The sequence below is a fragment of the Gekko japonicus genome, unplaced genomic scaffold (genome assembly GCF_001447785.1).
Source record: "Gekko japonicus isolate JY-2015 unplaced genomic scaffold, Gekko_japonicus_V1.1 scaffold433, whole genome shotgun sequence".
Lineage (NCBI taxonomy): Eukaryota > Metazoa > Chordata > Lepidosauria > Squamata > Gekkonidae > Gekko > Gekko japonicus.
This window is the reverse complement of record NW_015160222.1, coordinates 814,643-827,686: the sequence shown is the minus strand read 5'-3', so window position 1 is coordinate 827,686 and position 13,044 is coordinate 814,643. Positions and strand designations below refer to the sequence as shown.

At 43.0% G+C, this 13,044-nt stretch overlaps 1 protein-coding gene across 1 annotated transcript in view; it reads left to right on the top strand.

Moving 5' to 3' along the window:
• Positions 1–13,044, top strand: part of PIK3CB (phosphatidylinositol-4,5-bisphosphate 3-kinase catalytic subunit beta) — a 130,288-nt gene that overhangs the window by 107,615 nt on the left and 9,629 nt on the right. The window contains exons 18-21 of the mRNA XM_015411297.1: positions 1,131–1,240; positions 1,779–1,857; positions 9,970–10,137; positions 11,703–11,826. Coding sequence (XP_015266783.1) covers positions 1,131–1,240; positions 1,779–1,857; positions 9,970–10,137; positions 11,703–11,826 — 481 coding nt within the window. The remainder of the gene's footprint in view (positions 1–1,130; positions 1,241–1,778; positions 1,858–9,969; positions 10,138–11,702; positions 11,827–13,044) is intronic.

The window sequence follows — 13,044 nt, the reverse complement described above, 5'->3', positions numbered from 1 at the left end:
TTTTCCCGAATCCCCTCTCCCAACATAGCAATTGCCAGTCCTGAGAAAGTTTATTCCTGGGTCACAAAGTCCACATGGACTAATGCTCACTTGAGGTGCAGTGAGAAAAGGGAAGGTGGTTAAAGTGCTCCCTTGTTTGCCTATCCGCAGGCCCGTAGCCAGGGTTTTGTGCTTCATGGGGCAGAAAATTTTCTGATGGGCCTGCCATTATTTGCTGTAATGAAGGGGGTTGGCGCACGCCTCTCTCCCTCCCCTCCTGCAAGATTTAAAGGGTCCTTCAGCTGATCAGTGGGGAGCACATGGCCTTCCGATCAGCTGGAAAGCCCTTTAAATCTTGCAGGAGGGAGAGGGGCACGTGCCACCCCCTGCTTCTTCTCAAAAGCATTTAAAGAGTCCCTTTAAATGTTTTTGGGAAGAAGGGGGGACCTTTAAGGGAGGGGCTGGCCCTTTAAGAGAGGGGGCAGAGCTCCAAATAGCCCTGCCATAGCTATAGGCCAGCCTACCCATAAGTAGACTTTCCCTGAGAGAAGGGTCAGGAAGGGAAATCTCTTTGCCTTGCTCCTTTACATTGCAACCTCCCAACCCACGTGGCTACTAGTGCACAGAGGTCCCATAACCCTGGGAATAAGTTTTCCTGGGTTCAGAAAGCACTGATGGAAGAGAAGGGGAAGGAGGATGGATATGCAACTATTAGCACCTTGTGCTGACAGAACTCTTGATCCAGCCCACTCTCTGACTGCCTTTTTGAATCCATAAACCTATAAGTAGCAGCCACTGCAGCAACATCTGTCGTGGTTTGAAGCTAAGCTTCAAGGACAAAGCTAAGTTAAATGTGGCTAAGGGGTGCATGTAAAAGAATAAAACCTATTTTCTAATCCAGTATGGACCATTATTTCAGATTCTGGAGTTGGTGGTTACCCTATACAGTCCCGAATTCTGTACTATTAACATTCCGATTGGCCAGTATAACTAGTGGCAAAATGAACGTTTGGAAAGGCTTAATCCAGCTCGTACAATTCTGTCATGGCATTACCTTCAGAGGTGCTTTTTAAAAATCCTGCTGTATTTTTTCTGACTGGTTAATCTTCCTGATTAACTCACCAACAGTATTTATAATGCTTTTGTTTTAGCGTGGAGAAATGTAAATACATGGACTCTAAAATGAAGCCTTTATGGATTGTATATAACAACAAAGTGTTTGGTGGAGATTTGGTGGGGATCATCTTTAAAAATGGAGATGGTAAGTAAACAGTGGAGTCTTGTTTTCTGCCATAGTATTTTGACCTTCCATTCATGTAAGTGCTGATAAGTAAAAAGATATTAGAGCAATTTCAGTGGCTGTGTTCAGACATCGTGTCTAACAGCAACTGAAGAACAGTCAGGCACAAACATAGGTTGTAATTATGCTTGTGTACAACTCCCTCCCTCTACTTCCTCCTTCCTCATGTACACAAAGTTTGATTCAAAACTTCCTGGTTTGATGAAGCTTCAGAGTACTTTGACAGTTGAATACAAGAACCTCAGCATACCATGGTTTGTCTACTCCCAATGAACTGAGATTCTAAACTGGGATTTAAATGTTTCAGTACAACTTGTATCATAGTAGGATATGGGAAGAAACAAAAATTTCTTGCTGGTTCCACTTATTTTATTTGATGCTATACATTTTCAAACAACTTTCCTACAATTAACAATACCATTGCAGTCTGTATAACTTTTACTCTCTAAATGTCTTTAAGTGAACTAATAGCTTGAAATAATCTCTTTCTTTTGGGTAGATCTGCGGCAAGACATGCTGACGCTTCAGATGTTACGTTTGATGGACTTGCTTTGGAAAGAAGCTGGTCTGGATCTTCGGTAAGACTGCCTACTCTTGCCAGCTTTCATGGTATTCTTGCCAGTCATGCTTTCTGGCTATGTGTGTTCAGTCATGAAAATATTAGCTGCTATCTAGAAACAAGGGGCATTTAAAATTGGTATTGTCCATTATCATATGACTAGATAAGCATGGTATACAATTAATATAATATAGACTTGCTGTCACATAAGACGTGCTTCATGGTCTCATCTTACAATTTTGTGGTGTTTGTGACAACACAAATGAGGGTTTGCATTACTGCAACTGAAGCTATATCCAGAGTTGAGCTCTTTGCTCTTTGCTCTGCAAGCGGAAACTGTCCATCTGGCTGCTTTATTTATTACTAGGAATAAGGCTCGTTGTAGAAAGAAATGAAACGAGCTCTAGGAAGAGGACCTGGGAGAGTGTGGCGGTCTGCAGCAGTCGCCTGTGGGGGCCCCCTGCCCCGGCAGCTGCGGCCAAGTACTATTTTCAATGGAGCCCATGCAAGTCAATTGACATTCCTGGCTCCCATAATTTCCAATGGGCCTTCAAGTCTCTCCCATTGTTTCCAATAGGCCAACCTGTCCTTCCTGTTAGTACATCCCTAGATGCAGAGTCTTTTAAGTCAGAAGGACATTAAAGAAGGGCATTGAATTTCTAGAATTAAACGCATCGCAAAACTGTTTGTATTGCTGCTCCACCTCAGGGTAACTTCTCATATCTGTAGTTAATAATCTTTTCTCTTATGAAAATGACTGGGAAGGATATTGGCAGGCCTGAAGACGGGGTGTCAGCAAACTGGCTGGGCCGCTGAGGGAAGTGGCCTCGGTTGGCTTGAGATCAATGGGAAGGAGCCGGCCAGCCACGGAACGGTGCCGTGTGCCATCTTGTCAGTGCAGGGCAGCGGGCAGGCGACTCGCACACCGGCGGAAGTGGGGCTAGGCTGGCAGTGGTGCTAGGGCAACGTGGGGCCTTCTCCTGGTGGTCCCGGGGGCCTGTTGCTTGCGGCACAGGTTGCCAGGTGGCCAAGTCACGGGCCGGCAGGGGGGGCAGTGTGGCAGCTATAATGGGGCACCATGGTGCCGCTGCTGGCGATCGCTCAGCAGGCGACCGTTGTCCCATGGCACCTGGGGTCCTGGGCGGGTGGCGGCTGAGGTGTGCACTTAGACTGGGGCTGGGAACAGGCTACTGGCAGCAGCACCTTGTGTCGTGATGGCTGAGGGAGGACCCACAGCCTGCGTGTGAGAGTGGGGTGAGGCTGGTGGTGCCGCTGGGGCGACGTGGGGCCTCCCACTGGCAGTTCCTGGTACCTGCTGCTGGCGGCGTGGGTTGCCGGGTGGCCAAGTCACAGCCCGGCGGGAGCAGGGTGAGCCTGGTGATTTAAATAGGGCCCTGTGGTGCCACTGCTGGCGATCACTGAGCAGGCGAGTGTCACTCCGTGGCTTTTGGCGCCTGGGGTCCTGGGGGGGGGGGTGGCTGAGGCACGCACTTTGGCTGGCCCCAGGAACCTTGTGGAGGGGCCCCGGCCTGCGTACGGGAGCAGGGCGAGGCTGCCAGTTGTGCTGGGGTGATATGGGTCCTGCTCCTGCTACTAGCAAAATGTGTATTGTAAGTGTGAAGGGCACTGAATCCCTAAGCACTAACACACATTGCGCCACTGTGTGGGATCTCTCCCTTTCAGTGAGCACCAGGCCTAGAGTGAAGGGGGTGGATGTGCTTAATATTCTCCAAGGTGTAGTAACTATTCACATGTATAATGGGAAGAAAATAAAGGGATACACAGAGTAGCAGTGACACTGATAGGGTGAGAGCTAAAAGAACTCCATCTTGCTAAATTCAGCCATTGAGAATCAGGTCTGCACATGTTTGCATATAGTCCGATCCTGGATTCCTTCTTGGAGTATTGTTGTGATAACCTTACTCGTGTTTGGAATAAAGTTTGGACAAAGTATGCGTCTGGATCTACCCACTCCTAATTCTTTGTTGATCCATTGTTTTTTCAGACATTAGAACATAAGAGAAGCCAATGTTAGATCAGGCCAATGGCCCATCCAGTCCAACACTCAGTCATACCGTGGCTAAAAATACCAAGTGCCATCAGGAGGTCCACCAGTGGGGCTAGCACACTAGAAGCCCTCCCACTGTTGCCCCCCCCCCAGCACCAAGAATACAAAGCATCACTTGCTCCGAATCAAGAGTTCCTATCTATACTTTGTGGCTAATAGCCACTGATGGATCTCTACTCCATATGTTTATCCAATTCCCTCTTGAAGCTGTCCATGCTTGTAGCTGCCACCACGTCCTGTGGCAGTGAATTCCATGTGTTAATCGCTCATTGGGTGAAGAAGTACTTCCTTTTATCTGTTCTAACCTGACTGCTCAGCAATTTCATTGAGTGCCCACAAGTTCTTGTACTGTGAGAAAGGGAGAAAAGTACTTCTTTCTCTACCTGCTCTATCTCATGCATAATCTTATAAATCTCGATCATGTCACCCCTCAGCCGTCGTTTCTGCTAGCTAAAGAGCTCTGAGCACTTTAAGGATTGGGGGGGGGGGTAATATATAGTTTATTGCTATAACAAAGGTAGCTAAGATAGCCAGAATACTTTTCTATCATTTCATGCAAGGGTCTTGGAACAATTTCTGGTGTGATTATTCACTCAAACAGTTGTGTACGCAGATCATTATCAAACTTTGGGTTAAACGCCAAAGTACTGTCCCTATAGATCTCTGGATTGTGGTGAAGATAAGGTTTAAGACTTGAATGTTAAGCGATGAATTAAAGGCTGAAGTTTCATTTTGTCTGTTTGACAGAATTTTTGCTTCTCGGTCCAAGCTCTCATTCTTTCATTCTAGCAAAATATGAAGCTCTGGCCAAAAAAATAAATAAATAAAAGGAATCATAACATTGTTTGGGACTAATCTGAATAAGTCAGATATCTTTGGTAAAAGGAACATATGGGAGCGATCATGATAAGGACAGTACAGAGAAGTGGCAGCATCAGCGGGCTCTGGGACTTAGTTTGTGCAAAGCTGTCCGCAGTACAGAGGTGTTGCACTCGTGTCTTACCTGAGTGTTTTACTGCACTGCTATAACACTTCATTATATATTGCCATTGTGTTCAGTCACCCTCACATGGCCAGACTGAATGCAGTGACCTGCATAGAGGAGTTGATTCCAATCAATTCCAGTGATGCCAATTAATTAAGAAAAATACACAGCTTAACACCTCCTCACATGTACTCCTGCATGATGAGGAGTGCCAGACATAAAATAAACATTTACACTCAACTTCCTTTGTAGGCTGCTTATTCCACAGCTGAGCACCTATCAGGATGGTTTCCCAGCATGCAGTTTGTTTGAACTCCAGTCTCTCCATGCAGAGCTTCTTCTGTTCCATTTTTGTTTAAGACATCAGCCCCTACACATGGACCCAGAGCAAAAGGGCTTTATTGCCGTGAAAGGAAAACTATTTTTCCACCCATATATGTTATCAAGGAAAAGATGGAGACATCTTAAATTCACATACAAGATACATACAGTAATTTAAAAAAAACCCCTTTTGTATATAACTTCTTTAGGGGGAATCACCTTATACTCAGGGTCATTTTCCAGATACCGTATTTTGGCAGTATAACTTAGATTTAAATTGTTTGTTGCTGGGTGGCTATCCTTTAATCCTTTGGGTTGCTCATATTGCATTTATAAATTGGTAAATGGTATAATTATGATGTTTGAATAAAAATAAATTGTATTATTTGAAGGAGGGACATGCACAAAAGAAACTGTTTTGTGCTTAAGGGTTGCCTGGAACCCATTGCTTCAAATGGATTTAATGGAACATTTGGCTTTGTTGTGCAGCTGGAGGTGCTTGGGGATTCACTGTAGCTTGTGGAACAGAGTCTCATAGATACCTCTCATAACAATCCAAAAATGGCCTGGATTATTTCTCTGCTTTACAGTAGTGGCTCTTGTTCATTATAACATCCAAATCATGTTATCCTTTATCCAGTGGTTTTCTTCATGCATGTTTTTCTTTTCTTCTCTTAATTTCATAAAAATACTGTGTCATAATAGATCTTCAGTCATGTTTCTGCTTTTTAAACTGAAAATGACTTGGTAAAATGAGCTCTTTGAGTGGAGCTTGAAGTTTTACTTGCTACTGTGCACATTGTACTAAATAAATAGAAATTGTGTTCCTGACACACCAGCTGGTTGGTGCTCATCTTGAGCTCATCTCTTAAATATTTTTGTAGGAGTTCAACAAACAGAATGAAGTTGCAACTTGGAGCAGTAGCCCTCACAGATAAGGGAGGCATTATAAATTAAGTTACCCATCAGTCAAATATGCTGCTCTTGAGAATGATTCTTTTTAATTATGTCTGTTATCAGAAAAAAAAATTAAAGATAGATTAGTTCCAGAAGTGTGTTATTTTTCTCCAGGATAAAAGAATGAGGGTTTAGTTGCTCTGAAGCTGAATATTGATTTACTTTCTCTTTGCAGACAGGAAGAAAATTCTTGGAGGCTGGCTGTTGCCAATAGCAGGGGTAGGGTCTCCTTGTCCTGAAGCTGCCAAAGGCACTGATCAGGCATTCTGTTGCTGCCTTTCCTGGTGAAGGGTGGGGCCTCCCAATCCAACCCAGCCCACACACCTCTCTTGGCATGAGGTTGTGAAGCTCATTAAGTTATGTTGTTGTTGTTTTTTCTGACTCATTCTCTTATCATTGTAAGGAAATGAATGAGCAGGAGGCCTTGCTGTGCAAAGGTTGCTTTCAAGACCTCTCAGGAAATGGTGGGCCACAGTGAAGAAAAGAATTCCAGTCCAGTTACATACTACCATGTGCATATTTAGATGTGCTTTTGAATGCAGTGCTAGGACACACAAGCGGGAGCATTATCAGCTAAAAATCTAGGGGTTTTCCCCATAGACTGAGAAAGGGGAAGTTAAAATAAAGACGTACTTATTTGTAAAATTTTATGTCCCACTTCTCCAGAAATCCGCTTTTACACAGCTCACAAAAACAATGCAATAAAATCATAGAAGCAGCAATATAAATTTGTCACTGATAAGCAAGTAGTAAAACAAGCCAAAGTGTTCTAATGAATTGGTTGCTTTGCTCCATCAGTGAAATAGTGCACAGATACTCCCTATTAGCAGACTACATAGTTGAGTTCCTACATTAGAAGGAGATATTTCAGCAGATGTTTATCCAGGCTTTTCTTAAAAACCTCTAAATGAGATGTTTCTCATTGACAACTTCTACTTTCAAGCCATATTAAGGCTTGGATCCCAGCCTGATTTATGTGGGCACAGGAAAGGGGGTCAGTTTTTCCTGTCCTCCTCCTGTGGGAGACCTCTGTCCCCCTAAGCTGTTCCTGGGGGTCTCCCATTGCCCAGAGGAAGGGATTGGCACAGAAGTGCCTGCAGAATTCTAGGTGGGATCCAAGACAAAAAGAACTGTAAAGCAATTCCTTTGTCTAAGACAGAGATAGTAGTAAGCATAAAAAATTTAAAAGCTCTGTAACCAGACCTTGAGGCTTTATTTTATTCATTATTTTATTGAAACATTTATACCCTATTTTACCACTTGGCTCAAAGCAGTTCAAGTACTATTAAATTAGACACAGAAGAAGAGGCCTACCTATTCAGATCAAGGATCCATCTTGTTTCACATACTAACCAGTCAATTCGCCCCAGAGGGCCTGCAAGCAAGGCCTTTCCTGATTATTGCCTTGCCAGAACTGGTATTCAGAGGGTATATTGTGCCTAGTAATCATTAAGGAGGAGGAGGAGGGTTTATACTCTGCCCTTCACTCAAAGTCTCAGAGCGGCTTACAATCTCCTTTCATTCCTCTCCCCACAACAGACACCCTGTGAGGCAGGTGGGGCTGAGAAAGCTCTGTAATAACTGCTCTTGAGAGAACACCTCTGAGAGAATTGTGACTAACCCAAGGTCACCCAGCTGGCTGCATGTGGAGGGGAATTAAACCCGGTTCTCCAGATTAGAGTCCATTGTTCTTAACCACTACACCAAACTAGCTACACATAACTGGTAATTATGGCTGATAGCCAGTTTCTGTGGGTTGGTCTAATTCCATTTTAGATTTAGTGGCCATCACTACATCTTGTGGCAGTGAGTACTAGAAGATAATTACATGTGTGAAGAAGTTCCTTGGTCTGTCCTGAATCTAGTGCCCAACAGCTTCACTTGAGTGTTATGAGGGAGAAATGCAAGGTTCTCTCTCCCCACCCTATGCATAATGTTATAAACGTCTATCATATTTATTTCCCCCCCTCTCAAGTCATTAGCACTTTAACTGAACTCTCCCACCATCCACGATGACTTTTGTGAATTTATGTAATAAATCAAAGAAGCAGTCCTGAAACAAAGGCCTTTCTTTAAGCCTGAGATGGGGGCTTTCTGCATGCAATTCTGTAAAGGAGAGAATAAATCCAGAAAACTGACATTACAAAAGACCAAAACCATAGTGCATTTGTTTGGGACTGGCAGGACTTGAATTGATAGGCAGAATTGTTATGAACCTGGAGGGACATCGCAGAAGTTACACAGGGCAGAAGGAAAATAGAATTAATCTTTCAGGTTGGTTTATACATCTGTCAGTAGTTGTCTTTATATAGTTTTAGCAAAAGGTACAAAAGAATCCCACTGACAGATGTTGAAGGGAAGGATGAGGTGGACAGGACCCTGAGGATTTGTCCCCGGCCTGACTCCTGTCAAACTGTCTCTCTGACGAGGATGTTTTTTCCTCCATTTGGGAGAGTACCATTCTCTGGGGACAGAGCAGCTTTCATCATTGCCGGCTTTTGAAGAGGAAGTCGTTGGAAGCGTGCCCAGTGGACACTGCAAGTAAGGGTGGGTTGAAGTACAGCAACATTGCACTTTACCCTAATAAAACCTGCATTAAGATTATAAAGTAGCAAGGAGAGCCCAGGCATGAGTCTCTATATTGTGAAGGCAGCAATTCCAGGAGTGTAGCTGTTGTGTGCTCTCCTTGACTCAGATGCAGAATCTGTCATTTTTAATTGCATGGGAAATTTTGAATGGAAGGATATGGAAAGTTTCTAAAGATAGAGATGAAGAATGTATGGGGGTAGATTAATCAGACTTCTGATGTGAAGTGCCTGATAAGCTCAGCTTTAGCAGTTAATGACTGTTGTGGTTTTTTGATGATGGTATTATAACTTACAACAGTTTTTAACAACCAGTTGAACTAAACTTAGCCTGTTTTTGTGGCTTCATTGTTCCGTGTTTTGACATTTGGGGAAAGTTATAATTTCTATAGAACACCATTTTCTCTAAATGGTAGGCCAAGCTTTCTGTTTCTGCCTTATTCTCTTTACATGATTCTGTAACCCTCTGCAAAGTTTAACTCATTTGTTCAGCTTGTACCCTATTGTCTGTTGTATGGCATACACAGAGCAGCTTATTTTGGGAAGTTACCTCCTATTTCAGGCAGTTAAGTTACCAGTCCTCATTTATCCTTTAGCCTGTATTTTCCTTAAAGGTACAGTTTTTACAGTATGGATAGAAATCCCAAATGTTCCTCCTGATACCATTGCAGATACAAAAGCACCTAGTCTTAAAGGCAGAATGCTGTCCTCCCCATGGCATTGCGCCCAAGCCCTGTATTCATCACATATCTTCCTCCCAGTGTCACTCCCTTCCTTGCTATACCTACAGCCTCACCCCACAATAGCACTGACATCCCAATCAGCCCACCAGAAGGCTGGCAGTCTTGGAGCTGATCCACATTTGAGTGCAAAGATGACCTGAATTTAAATGATTTCCCTGCAAGACAGACAGACATGGCAGTAGGACTCACACTACTGTTTTTGTGTATATTGCTGGAACTGAGGTGGGCTTCCTTTTTACTATTTTGCCAGTGTTCTGTTTTAGCAGCTTGGGGATTTGCTAACAAATGAAATAAAAGAGCACCATCTGTAGTTAGAATACTAGAAGTGCATGGCTTTTACCCTGTTTATGAAATGCTGAGTGTACGTGTTCATTTTCTAAACTTTTAAAAGTTTGATTTACAAATTACCCTATGTATTTTGTCTCTAACCATTAGATACACTAAGTTTCTAATTACTCTACTATTATTCCAGAATCGTGCCATATGGTTGTTTAGCAACGGGAGATCATTCTGGTTTAATTGAGGTTGTTTCCACGTCTGAGACCATTGCAGATATTCAACTGAATAGTAGCAATGTGGCTGCTGCTGCTGCATTCAACAAAGATGCTCTCTTAAATTGGATTAAGGAATACAATTCAGGGTAAGCCGTACTTTGCATTTGGCTGTTAACTTAGATTTCCAGAAAACCACATACCAGTGTTATATATTGCTAGGTTTGCCGTATGCTAGAGCTTTCCAACACCAGCAGAATTCTCTGTTAGTATCCAGCCACTTTGTGAGGCAAGACGTTTTCTTTGATCTTGTATAATAAAATGGTTGTTGCCAGTTATTCCGAAATCCGAGCAAATCAGTGTACATTGATAATGCTCTCCACTGAAAAATGAACCGCTAGATACCTTTCTGCTAGCGCTGTTCAGCAATACTCGTGTCTATTGGGTCTTTATGCCTTCCTCAGAATCTCTTTAAGTCATAGTTAACTAAACCAAGGAACATATTTATTTACTTACTTACTTACTTCATATGGAAGTAAATGGGGACCCAAAGTGACTTAAATCATTCTCCTCTCCTCCATTTTATCCTGACAACAACCCTGGGAGGTAGGTTAGGCTGACAGCATGTGAAACTGGCCAAAAGTTGTCCAGTGAGCTTCTTTGGTGGAATGGGAATTTGAACCTGGGTCCTCCAGATCCTAGTCCAACATTCTAACCATTATACTACACTGGCTGTCAAACAACACACCAATCACAGAAAGCGGGGTTTAATGTGACACCAAGTATCCATGTCCCTGGCTAGAACATAGGCCACAGTCTTGCTCATTTCTCAGGTGTTATGTTGTCATCTTCTCTCTCAGGAAATTAAAACTATAGCATGCACTGGATTAGCCATGAATGTTTTCAGTATCTTATATCTTAAAGATCAGGCAAATTCCACTTTGACCAGTGTTCGTACAGTGCCATTAGAACTTTAAAGGCTGCATGCATGCAATAATTGTGTAGCCATCCTGTTTCATACAAATACTGAATGTTTCATCTTGATTGTTGTCTTCTGCCAGCAGAATTACCTGTTTAGTTTGGCATTCCTCCATTGCAGCTGTTGGATGATCTTGGGCAAGCCATAGTTCTGTCAGAGTTGCTCTCTCAAGGACAGTTCTGGAAAGAGCTCTCTCAGCCCCACCTGCCTCACAGGGTGTCTGTTGTGGGGAGGGGAAGGGAGAGGAGTTTGTAAGCCACTCTGAGACTCTGAGTGAAGGGCGAGGTATAAATCCAATCTCCTCCTCCTCTTCTTGACCATTGTTCCTGTATATTTTTAAAAGTTTGTTTTAATGGTTTTGATTGTTCAGTGCCTTGGGACCCTAAGTTGGATAGAAAGCTGGCATTAAATGTTTTAAATAAATAAATAAATTATATTAATGTTTCATTTCCTTGTATACCATCACAATAAAGTGCCATAGTAACTGTCCAAAATATTTTCTTCATGAAACATATGTTGCTGTTTAACGTGTTCAGGAAGTTTACTGCAAAAATACACAATATGTTCACTAGCTAATGATATGTGAAGTGGCTATAAGGAAGTTTCTGTTTCTTGTCTAGCAAGACACTGTCTTGATGCTTTACCTGGGGCTATTCCAAGCAATCAATTTCTGATTCCTAATTTAAGGACTGATTTGAAATGTTTAGCATTCTACTTTTTTCCTACCCAATCTAGAGATGACTTGGATCGAGCTATTGAGGCATTCACTCTCTCTTGTGCTGGCTACTGTGTAGCTACTTATGTGCTGGGCATAGGAGACAGACATAGTGACAATATCATGGTCAGGAAGAATGGACAGGTAAGAATTTCCTTGGCAAAGTATTTCAGTGGCTGTCTTCTGCTAGCCTTTATTTCCATATGTTTCACTTGCTTTTCAGCCTATGATACAATCAAACGTTCTCCTCTTCATGAAAGATTGCTTCATCTTCAGTCTTCTGTGCATGTGCAGGTACTCTTAGATACTCGTAGATACTCAAAGGGGTTGCCTTTCCCCTCAGAGCACACACATGGTCCAAGGGGAGGTGCCCCAGTCCCTCAATTTGTTCTTCACCGCTGTTTCATGTATATTGTTTCAAGAGCTCTCCATAAGTGTGTTTTTGTTGTTGTTTCTTTTGTCTCTTCAAGACCTTCTCTGAAACAAGTCTACTATGTCTCAGAAGGGCCTTTTCAAAAAGTGTTCCAATTGCAAAACTAAAATGACAAGGACTGGCAAACTTTTTTTGTTTTTAATCTGCCTTGGTAAGAGACATAATGATGTGGCCTGTAAACACTGTCAATGGTTTATAACAAAGGTGTACAGTGACCAAGTTTTCCTGTTTGAAGGCAACTCTTTGGGAAAAGGCCTTGTCCAGCTGTGATTGCTGAACAGTGCTGCTAAATCATCTGCCCTAGCAGATCCTTTTGACATCCCAGCAACTAAGACAACTGCTCTGGAAGAGCAACCATCCCAGCCTCCTTCTATTGCCTCAGTTCCAAGTTGGATCCAGTGTGGCAGCAGTCTTGGTCACCAGAAGCAGTGACTGCTTGATGTTCTTCAAAGCCATCCTTGAAGATGGCCAAGGCAAAGAAGAAGCACAGCGAGAAGTACAGATCAGTTTGTTGCCAAGCTTCTGATAAACCATCTGAGCCAGTTCCAACAGGGGAGCAGAAGAATTCTCTGATGCATTCATAATCACCATTACATCATTATAAGAAATCTAGACCAAAATTGAACACACTGCACTAACTGAATTCCAACCATCTTTTGGAACAGATTCACTACATCCAGCTCCATGACCGCCAGGCTTCCCCCTGGTTCCATTGAAACATCATCTATATATCTAATAGGCAAGTTGCCCCCCCCCCCGTCTCCCCCAACAGCTTTTCCTACATAGTCATGGGCCTTTCTAAGTCTGCAGAAAAATCCAAAAAGTAAAAAAATCCTTTCAGGGAGGGTTGAATCCCCCCCAATACCTTTTGAAATTGCAGGGATCTAACTCCAGACATCAATGGTGAGAGATTAGAATGTTCGGGGGGG